Raw genomic sequence first — 11,895 nt, forward strand, 5'->3', positions numbered from 1 at the left:
GTGTGTGTGTGTGTGTGTGTGTGTGTGTGTGTGTGTGTGTGTGTGTGTGTGTGTGTGTGTGTGTGTGTGTGTGTGTGTGTGTGTGTGTGTGTGTGTGTGTGTGTGTGTGTGTGTGTGTGTGTGTGTGTGTGTGTGTAATAAAATCTTGATAATCCGGTTTCCAAGGACATTGGGTCACGCAATTAAGTGTGATCAGATCCAATAAAGCACAAATAAAAGTGAGTGAACATTATTGAGGCGACTTTTCGCAGAGACACTCTTTTCCATTTGTAGATAGATTAAATAAAAAAAAAACTTCTGAAAAAGAAATTCTTTGGTAGAAAAGCAAAGAACCCTATTAAAACTGATGTGAACTGAATTGAAGTCCTGTAATGATTCAAACACAAAACGACCCAAAATTACTATAAAAGAATAAACTAAACATAAAACTGACAGAAATTAAAATGAATAATGACACCCAACATAAAGGTAACAGATACTGATGATGAATAAATAAATCCTAAGACGAATAGACATTAAAAGAAATAGTTAAGTCCAACTCGAAATTAACAAAAATTACCACAAACAGGAATTTGGTTCCCCCCCCCCCCATAACCTCAATCCTTCTAAAGTCTTTGCGTCATTTACGCTTCATTGAGTTTGAAAAACCCAATTGCGTTATTGCAATCTGTTGTATTCTAAAGTATAATTGAGTCATTTGCACTATACTGGAAATGAAGAATATATATATTATTTTTTTTTCTGTAGAATACTTCCATGAAAGGTGGAAAAATTAGCACATTACGTAACTCAATGACCTTGGAAAATAGTTGTCTAGATTTCCCGGATATCATTTCAATCATGTTTGTTCAACCATGTTTAACCCTAATCAGTAGTATCTGGTAACGTAAAATTCTGTACTCTAATGGCCTTAGAGATTGGAATATCCATGATTTACAAAAATAAAAATGCAAGGATTATTTACCCCGAGAATATTTTTTTTCAAAAACACACCTGTGAATATTTTGACATGAGGGAAGTATTAATCATTACAAACTGATATTATAATGTTGTTACAAATTATGATGTTATAAAAAAAAAAACTGAAATTTTAAGTCTATAACAACGAATAAAAACGAATAAACAAATAAATCCATCACAAAAAAAACGCAGTAAATAGACAAAATAAAAAAAATTAAGGATACTTACAGATTCTTTGCATTGTAAATACTCACAAATTTGTAAAGCTTTTAAGGGCTTCAGGACGTTAAGGATAGTAATAGGATGGAAGACGAACAAGTAAAAGAGAACAGTAAAATATGCTTAAAAACACCGTACTTAGATGCAATACAGAGTATTCCTGGGGAGAGCGCCCACGATAAATACTGCTGGATTGCAGTTGAAATAAAGGCCAGAATTGCAACGGGTGCAAACCTTGAAGAGATTGTCGAAATGGAACAGTTCCCCAGGCCTTTGTATGAATTGGTCAAGGTTGAGGCAGCCAAGATTCTGAACAGAACCGGGCACACAAGCCGGAGTAATTACGAAGCGATTGAAGAGGGTCTGAAGTCGGAGAATACCGAAATTTTTAGCCGAGCCCTGCAAGCAAAGGACTTTTTCAGTAATACATCCAGTAATATTGCCAACTTTGATTACTTTTCCAACAACCTGTTCCACCATGTTTCATATAACACCAGGTGCAAAATAATCAAGAAACTGGCACGCCGTCTTGCCGGGAGAAACCCTCAGCTGGCAGAAGAATTCTTTGATGGAATGCTCTCGTCTTATGGAATAGACAGAGCAATGCCTCTTTTGGTAGCCTGTTCAAAGGCTTTCATCAAAGATACGATTAGTAAGCACAAGCTTGTGCTTTCCATAGGTACAGTCAACTTGTTGTATAAGAGATATCCTGATCTGATAGTGTGGTATTTGAAACTGAGTAACCCAGCACTAAATGATCCTTTGGAGCGTTCCATACACCATGTAAAAATTTCTGAATACAAGAGTTTCCTCCCCAAGCTTATCAGAAGAAATTTGTCCGCATTTGTTGAAATATACGAGATGCACAGTAAAAAGTCTCTGGAACTGCACTTGAGCAAAAAACAGGCAAACCGATTCGCCTGGAACGCAAAAAAATACTATCTTGACAAGCCAAAGATCTTCTATAAACTGTTAATACCAGAAAATATTAGCGACGGGGACATGAAGATAATGTTCCCGAAGATGCTACCCGACAAAATTGAGGACTTCAACACAAATCAGATGCTGCAGTATCTGAGACGATATCCAAAGAAAATGTCTGTATCACTTCTGCTCACATCTTACGAAAATGTATACGGGAAAAGTCTGTTAGACGAAGAGAAGATGGTGACAGCAGAGCTGATGAAGATACTACCTGCCGAAGAACGGATCAGGCAAGCAAAAATAAAGACAACGAAATACCAAGAAGATTCTATTGGTGGAAATAACAAATTTACGTGGACATGCTTTATGCCAGCGGATGAGGTACTACCAAAGATAAAAGAACGTATAGCTAAGACTTCAGATATGTTTGAGAGAAAAAACCTAGTTTCACAGATGTTGTTTTGCTGCCAAGTAAATGAGGACAATGAGTCACTCTTGGAAGTTCTCAAATACGTCCAGGACAGACACAGAAACGAAATGTCTTCGTTTCATCATGCATTCCTAGTAAACATTCAGAGTATATATGACACACTCCATCTGAGTTTGGACCAATGGAATATTCTGTTTGAAATCATCCAGAGGATGTACGCTAGGGTTAAGTTGTCTGATTTCATTAACGTTCCCATCGACTTTCTTGAGACGGCTGTACATTTTCGGCTCAATAATAATTTACCACCTGAACCGTTTCTTAAAATGATGTTTTTTGTGCTATCACGTGGTTATCAATCCTACTGGAATATCCTTACCGATTATCCAGAATACGAGAGGTTGTGTCTTCTTCATTTCTTGAGCATTGCAGAACAGACGGAACAGGAAACGTGGAACGAAATCAAAACCATGACAATACCGAATCTAATCAAGTCAATGTATAAGTTTAATGAAAGACATGCGAAGGTAAATGATTTGAAGATGGAATTTTTCTCAATGATAGATCATCCATGGATTTTTAATGAGCTATCGGAAATGCTGAAGAAGAACCGTCAAGACTTCAGGTTAAATGCATTGAAGACAACTTTGAAGAAGAACGATATAGACATTTACAATCGCCTATGGCCGTCAGAGCCTGATGTCATTACTATCGATACAAATACACTGAATCAATTAAAGAAGGATCCAAAAAGAATTCTCTCTAATTGGGAAAAGTATTATGATTTTTGCAGGAAATTTCATTATAGCGGAGCTGTGCATCGCTTTGTCAGATCGTTACGCTGGTATAATTTAATTCCAATCAAATTTGCTGAGCGGTGTGTTGATGGTGTTTTGAAAGACAAAAATGGGAATTTGCTTGTTATACTAGGCTCGCTTGTTCATGGTGAAACTTTTGCAAATTTTATAGATCCGCTGCTTCCAATGGAGAAGAAGATTGATGTGGGTGAACAGAGTACACAAGACAGTTTTTCTTTCTTGCACAAAATCCCTCGTGGAATGGAAATGGCGAATCCACCTGTCCCACTAAAATTAATTGGAAGACTATGTGAAGGAGATTATCTTTCAAGTTCTCTTTCTGCATTGAATAATAGTTGTCGAAGAACTTCTGTGACAAAGGTGATTCCATTTGCCAAGCATTTGTGTTGTCAACGTGTAACCGTTGCAAAACATGGGATCAGGCTGATGGCTATTGTGACCAGTCTTGAAGAGCTTATCGAGTTTCTCTCGAACAGCTGGAAGCAGCAAGAACACCATTCTGTGAGAATGATTGTTTTTGAGAAAGCAAAGCATCTGTTCCGTAGAATGCCGAGTCCAAGTACATGGGGTCTGATGAAAATCATAATCTCAACAATTTCAGAGAAAGAAGAATCATTGTTGTCATTATGGCCATTCGACTTAGTAGATGTACCAAATGATTACATTACAGAATACTTGAAAATAGTTTTGGAAATGATTGATAGGCTGGAAGCAACGAGCAAGGAACAAACAATTAAATCTTACATTATCTCGTTTTTGAGAAGCATTGATTTTGCCATCTGCAACACTTTGCCTGATGAGTTTTTGGTAGAACTATTTAGGAGGTATCTTTTCAATGAGACATGTAACCATGCAAACCCTGCAATTGTTGCAATGGCACTCCTTGTCAACTTGTATTTCGAAACAACAGGGGAAACACTTGAGCGGAGGCTGGACGCTTTTTCTAAGATTTTCGTTGATGCTGTGAGAAGCAAGTGGAATATATTAGATTCCACCGTGTCCCCTCATTATTATCCAATTAGAAATGCCGTCCGAACCCTGATTACTAAAATTGTGTTCACAAAAATGAAGCCGAAGGCACGGCCACTAGTAATAGATCGTGTCCTGGAAACATTCCTGTCGGTACTTACGCACGAAGACGACGCACAGTGCTATCTTTTACTGATATATGCACAGGAATGGAACCGAGTGAAGACAACAAAAGAGTTTGCAAACAGAATTGGTAAGAAACTCTCAGAACTTATTGAAATGTATACTCCATTGTTTAGTTACTTCATTGCAGATGCTTTGAAAGACTTCTTAAAGCATGGTTATTTAGATAATTCCTCCAGTGAATTTTTCCTTCATGACTTTATCGAGACCCTTGCTGAATTTGGCACGGTCGAAGCCTCATATACGGCTGCACAGATTCTATTCCTTTTTAACAAGGAATATGGGACCGATTATCATATACCAGTGTTGAGAAAACTCACGAAGACGGAGCATCCTGCAATAAAGAGTCTTGTTAATCACATTCAGAAGTAAGCAGCATTATTTGAAGTTTTTTAGAGATGATTTTGACAAAATTTTTATCTTGAGATATATAGTGCACTTTCGAACTTAAACACATGCCGTACATGTTGACTTCCAATGTTGTACTTACACTGTGTTGGTGTTTATAATGATAGTATTGTTTAATTGCCAATGATAATAGAATAAATATTATATAAATGATTGTCAAAGACTTTACCTACATTCGGGGTTACCCACGGGTAGTCTCTATGCTGGCAGAAAAAATAGTTGATTTGGTTTATGGCTAATGGTAATAATACGGTTAATGGTAATGGTACGATTAATAGTAAAAATGGAATTGGTACTGGTACGGTTAATGGTAAAAATGTTTGATGATAATGGCACGGTTAATATTAAAAAGGATTAATGGTAATGGTACGTTTAATGGTAAAAATGGTCAATTCTAATGGTACAGTTAATGGTAAAAATGGTTAATGGTACGATTAATGGTAAAAATAGTTAATGGTAAGTTCAGACGTGTGAGATCTTGAAAAAAATTCTACGAGGAAATATTTAAGAGTTTCGAAAAATATGTTAAGACCCTATACTAGACCCTGCTGTCTAGAGCCATAGGCTCTTTTAAACCGTTTATCACTCTCATATTTGGAAGTTTTATATAGTGAATTTTTAGTATCGTTGAACATCGGAATAATGCATTTTGCCCCCTAGCCCTGGACCCATCTTACGTCTATTCATGCCTGGAAACTGCAATTTTTCTTTTGGTTGTTTCAAAATTACAAAGTTTTAGGGCAATAACCCGTTTTGGTCAGTGTTGCATCGTTCAGTGTTTAGTCAGTGTCGGACATCATCGGATGTAACGTTATAATGTAGTGTTTTACTATTCGCGTCATAGTTCTAATAAAACTATGACGACATTCATTATCTAGTATATGAAAATGTAGTTCTCGGTAAAAATATTGATTTTGTTTTAAATGTTTTTTTTTAATTACAAAAGCACGTAGAGGTGACAAATTCCTCATGTTATAATAATAAAAGCTACTACAGTGCTATCAGTAGCGTATCCAGGGGGGGGGGGGGCAGAGGGACCTGCCCCTCCCCCACGAAATTTCTTTTCTTCTTCTTTTTTAAGTGCCAATATAGTAAGTTCCGAAATATTCACGCTTCTAAGTTATTTGCAACACCCGTTCCTTTTTTCATTTCTTGTTAAATGGCTATCCATTTCACCACAAGCATATATCATTATTTTATCATCAAACGTGCAATCGCTTCCTGTAATCAAACAAGATGTCAAGAAATTTTTCTCACTATTTAACCCCCGCAGCTATAAGCACTAGCTTCTCTGCATTGAATGAATCAAACAGTTCGTGGTAACGAACTGTAAGTAAGGAGCGACCCGGCTCAATGGTAACCGAAACTCTAAAAAACGGGATTTTGATACCAATAGATACATCAAAAGAATCAGATTTTAATTCTGATTTCAAATATATAAGTTTCATTAAGTTTAATCTTACCCATCAAAAGTTACGTGCCTGAGAAAATTTGGCTGATTTTCGAAAACAGGGGGAAAGACCCCCTAACAGTTATAGAACCTTAATGAAAATCACACCATAATATTCAGCGTATCAGATAACCCTACTGTTGTGGTTTAAAGCTCCTATCTAAAAAAATGTGGAATTTTCCATTTTTTGCCAGAAGAAAGATCACGGATGCGTGTTTATTTGTTTGTTTGTTTTTTTTTTTTTTTTTTTACCCAGGGGTGATCGTATCGACCCAGTGGTCCTAGAATATCACGAGAGGGCTCATTCGAACGTATATCAAAAGTTCTAGCGCCCTTTTTAAGTGACCAAAAATGGAGGGCAACTAGGCCCCCTCCCACGCTCATTTTTTTCCAAAAGTCACCCGATCAAAATTTTGAGATAGCCATTTTGTTCAGCATGTTCGAAAATATGATAAAAATGTCTTTTAGTTTGACTTGATCCCCCAAAGTCCCCAGGGGGAGGGCTGAAAGTTATGAACTTTACTCAATGTTAACATATAGTATTGGTTATTGGGAATTATACAGACTTTTTCAGAGGAGATTTTTTCTGGTAGGTGGGGGAAGGAGAGGGTCGGGGGCTATATGGAAGGATCTTTCCATGAAGGACGTTTTCATGGGGGAAGGGACAGTGCTATGACGGGGGCGCCGGATTTCCCAGCATTATTAAAGAAAAAGATCAGGAATTAAATAAAAAAAAACAATTTTTTCAACTGATCAACTGATTGTGATTAAGAGGTCATTTTTAAAGAACTGGAAAAAAAAAATTCGAACTATAGTTTAAAGAGCAGGGTATTGACTAGGGGGCGAACCCCCTAATATACGTGTTAAAAATTTATGAATATAGAAATTCATTACGTAAGTTAATTCTAAGTTACGTATATTTATTACTAATAAAAACTTTCGTAAATAAAGTTAAACAAGTTTTGAGAAAGCCATTTAACCAAATATAATATGCAAATTTTGTTTTAATTATTCATGTACGGTGAGCCAAAATCAAAACCTGCATTAATTCGAAAACGTTCAAAAATTAAATAAAAAAAACAAGTTTTTTTAACTGAAAGTAAGGAACGACGTTAACACATAAAACGAACAGAAATTATTCCGTATATGACGGGGGCGGTCCCCTCCACACCGCCTCGCACTTTACGCTAAAGTTTGACTTTCTCAAAACTCTATTTTTTTAAACAATAAAAAAAATTTTGCGTAAAGAGCGAGGCGTTGCGGAGGGGACAGCCTCCTTCATAACCGAAACTCTATAAAACGGGATTGGCTGGGGGAGGGGCAGGGCCTATTGTTTACATATAGTATAGGTTATTGCGAAGGATACAGACATTTTCCGGGTGGATTTTTTCTGGTAGGGGGGCTGGGGGAGGGGTTTACATGGGAGGATCTTTCCATAGAGGAATTTTGCATGGGGAAGGGAATTTTTCATGAAGGGGGTACCGGATTTCCCAGCATTATTTAAAAAACGATCGGAAATTAAATTAAAAAAAAAAAACGTTTCTGCAACTGTAAGTAAGGAAGAACATGAAAAAATTATGCTAACAGAAATTATTACATATATTAGGTGGCTCACCCTATCGTCAATACCTCGCTCTTTACGGTAAAGTTTTTCTTAGTACTTTCAAAAGATCTTTTTATTCTAATTAAACGGCCTTTGTGATTTTAGCGTAAAGAGACCAGGGGGAACCCCTTCATATACGTATATCAAACCGAACAGAAATTATTCCGTATATGAAGGGTTGCCTCCTCTTCAATACCTTGCTATTTATGTTATATTTCTGCTGTTTGTCCCATTTTTCAAGAACGGCTACTGAAACACAAGGGCCATATAATTAAAATAGGAAGCCTTATTCAAAGTTCTAACAGCTATAGCTTCGACATCAGATCGAGAGATCACTGGTTCAAACATTTTCACTGATATTAGTCAGAAGAAAGTGAACAGCTGTGACATTTTAACATAAAATAACTTTTTTTTTTTAACACAAAATAACTAAAAAAAAATATTTCAATTAGTTATATTTTGCTCCTAAGGTAGAGGGCGAAGGTGCAGCTTGTTCTTTTGTACAACTGCAACAGCAATATTACAACGCAAAAATAAATTTGCTGTGCTGTTCTGTTCTTGATCTTTTTTCCTGCTGATTTGTATTCATTCTTTTGGATTAGATTTTCTTGCTGATTAACATTTTTGAACTGGTGCCTTATGTAAATTTATTGTGTCTATTATCTTATTCAAAAACTTAGTGTTGACAAAAGTGTTGACAAAACAAAACATCTGTGTTTTGTAGCCAGTGAACTAGTGACATTTTGCTGAGAGTACCCTGAATTACGCAAGGAATTCTTTGACAGGTAAGTCAGAGTTTGACAGGTAAGTCGACCCGGCTCAATGGTAACCGAAACTCTAAAAAACGGGATTTTGATACCAATAGATACATCAAAAGAATCAGATTTTAATTCTGATTTCAAATATATAAGTTTCATTAAGTTTAATCTTACCCATCAAAAGTTACGTGCCTGAGAAAATTTGGCTGATTTTCGAAAAAAGGGGGAAAGACCCCCTAACAGTTATAGAACCTTAATGAAAATCACACCATCATATTCAGCGTATCAGATAACCCTACTGTATTGTTTTCAAGCTCCTATAAACAAAAATGTTTAATTTTGATTTTTTTGCCACAATAAATATAACGTTTGGTTTTTTTTTTTTTTGTTTGTTTGTTTTTTTTTTTTTTTTTTTTTTTCCCAGGGGTGATCGTATCGACCCTGAATTACGCAAGGAATTCTTGCGTATCGACCCTGAAAAATTTTGATGTCAATAAATGTATCAAAAGAATGTGTTATATAATGCTGATCCTAAATATATAAATCTTATTAAGTTTAGTATTACTCATCAAAGGCTACGAGCCTGAGAAAATTTACTCGATTTTTTAAAGAGGGGGGAAACATCCCCTACAAGTGAAAGAATTTTAATGAAAATCACACCGTCAGATTCAGCGTATCAGAAAACCCTATTACATTGGTTTCAAGCTCAGATCTGCAAAAATCTGCAACTTTGTATTTTTTGCCAGAAGAAAAATATACGAATATAGAAGTTAGTTACGTAAGTTAATTTGTAAAGACATCCATTTAGCAAAAGAAAAGTAAAATTTTTATGCAAATAAAAGCTGTATTAACTGAAAAACGATCATAAATTAAATAAAAGAAACAAGTTTTTTAAACTGAAAGTAAGGAGCGACATTAAAACTTAAAACGAACAGAAATTATTCCGTATATGAAAGGGGCTGTCCCCTCCTCAACGCCTCGCTCTTTACGCTAAAATTTGACTCTGTCACACAACTTTATTTTTTAAATAAAAAAATTTAGCTTAAATAGCGAGACATTGAGGATGGGACAGCCCCTTTCATAGACGGAATAATTTCTATAGGTGTTATGTTTTAATGCCGCTCCTTACTTTCACTTTAAAAAACTTGTTTTTTTTATTCAATTGCCATAAGGAATCGGACTAAGAGGCAATAGTTCATTCAACGTTTCAAACGCTGCATTAATTCCAGTGTAAGCTAAGCATTGAAGCGGAAAGGTCACGTGAGAGGAAAGAAAGAAAATGAAGTGACACCAGCCCAGCACTAAGCTTTTCTTAAAGCTTGCAAAAACCAGCAATGACGGTAAGGAGTTTACTACTATTCTGACAATAGTTTTGTATTTAGTGGGGTTTGAAGCACGCATGTGTCACTTGTAATTAAAATACAATTCCCAATTTAGATTGAAGACAACCAAAGCTAAAACTAAATTTGGAAATCTTCTCATAAGAATTTTTCTTATCCATGATCAATTAAAGGAAACAGTAAAAATGATCATTATTTGGGTGGGATCAAACTTTTTTGAAGCTTGATCTTTTTCTAGAGCCCAACATAGGATTATTACTAGTTCGTTCATTTTATATTCTATTTCTTGTGTAACTATGAGCATGGTTAATGTCGGAATAACTTCATATTCCCGTATTTTCATAAACAAAAAGTAGAATCCCGCAAAAACGGTAATTTTACCGTTTTAATTGATCATTTAGAGCCGTTCCAGAATTTTTAGCCGTGTCTCTAAAATTCAATACTTTTGAGGAGGGGTGGGCAAACTTTGACCTACCAAACAAGTCATGTACGCAAATCATTTAATTAACAAAAGTTAATTGTTTTCTTTTTTTACGAGTCTTACGAGGAAAACGAGTTTTTGCGACCATAAGTAAACTCGGGAGAAAACAAATATTCTGATTATGATTTAATTGTCAAAATTGATTTGTGTCCAGGAACAGCGAGATAAGTGATCAAATGCGTCTTTTAACGATTCAAGGGCAGTCTTTGAAGCCTTGGAACTGTCCGGTAGAAAGCACTACATGATGCTCCAACTAGTGCGTCCGTGTGGAAGTGATCACACATTTTTTCATGTGAATTCAACAATATCCAGAGTATTTCAATTTGAAAAGCATATAGATCATATAAAATAGACATCTTCAGAATGACTGGACATATTAAGATCTTTTGCTTAATAGGCAATCGTGCGAAAAACGCAGTGTTTCCGCATTACTAGATTGTTTCTCTAGATCCCATGTTTTGAAGGATTGAAATTTGGTACGCTTGTTGACCTGGGTTTTGTGTCACGCGTAAAAAATTGTGAACCCAAAACTCAGGAACTCGGACTAGCAGAATAATTCACGCGTTTCGGTTTTGAAGAATATCATAATGTAGAAAATGGAAATCTAACTTTAAAATATAGATAATATCTTCTGCCCTGCTTTAAGAAAATATAGGGTTTGCCAAAAATAAGCAACTAATCTTTGCACCCTTTTTGTATGTTTTTCCAAGAAGCTTTGGATCTAAAGCTGAATTGAAAAAATCTTTGTTTTTTTGTTTCCCGTCCATTAAAGAACAAGATATTTAATAGAACTATGATTAATATGATTTATCTAATAATTTTTAATTCACACTATCTTTTATTCTGGTTTTTTACTTTTTGCTTATTTCTTTTCGTCACTTCATTTCGTCTTTTTTATTTTAGACTTGGATTTTGGTGATGGCAGTGTAGTACCTCTGCTTCTAGTGGTATTGACTATGTCATGAGCGGTGGGGATGCTTGACTTATCCTGTATGTTTACTTACACCGCGCTATTCGCCACCTATGAATTGTTTTTGGCTTTATGTGGCCCGCTGACATCAATGGTATTTATTAATATAAATTCAGTGAACCCACAGAAAAATCAATTTTATAAAAAATAATATTTTAATAAATCATGTATATTAAAAGTTTAGCACAACAAATTAAATCTTACAGAGTCAACATCCATTCAAAATTACTAGCAAATGAATTGCACAATACTCGGGGCTATTAGGATAGATCTTGGTTCAATTATGAGATTGAACATCCTGTGTTGGGCGTGGGGTTTGGTGGAAGCGGAGGTGGGATATGTACTGCAGCTATAGTGGTGAATCTGGCTGAAAACAGCCGAGTGT

General features: G+C 35.7%; 1 protein-coding gene across 9 annotated transcripts in view; it reads left to right on the forward strand.

The window, feature by feature from the left end:
* LOC148945099 (uncharacterized) overlaps positions 1–11,617 on the forward strand; it is a 40,585-nt gene extending 28,968 nt beyond the window's left edge. For 4 of the 9 annotated variants that reach the window (XM_089099194.1, XM_089099193.1, XM_089099198.1 and 1 more), the window contains exon 3: positions 1,227–5,063. In XM_089099194.1, the coding sequence (XP_088955320.1) occupies positions 1,264–4,872 (3,609 nt within the window). In that variant the 5' untranslated portion in view covers positions 1,227–1,263 and the 3' untranslated portion in view covers positions 4,873–5,063. Of the gene's footprint in view, positions 1–1,190; positions 5,064–11,443 lie in introns of those variants that run through there. The other 5 variants (XM_089099197.1, XM_089099200.1, XR_016142732.1 and 2 more) reach the window with 4 other exon arrangements.
* The last annotated feature ends 278 nt before the right edge of the window (positions 11,618–11,895 follow it).

Source organism: Artemia sp. Qi Xiang Cuo, chromosome 13, assembly GCF_049724085.1.
Source record: "Artemia sp. Qi Xiang Cuo chromosome 13, ASM4972408v1, whole genome shotgun sequence".
In the NCBI taxonomy this organism is placed as follows: Eukaryota; Metazoa; Arthropoda; class Branchiopoda; order Anostraca; family Artemiidae; genus Artemia; species Artemia sp. Qi Xiang Cuo.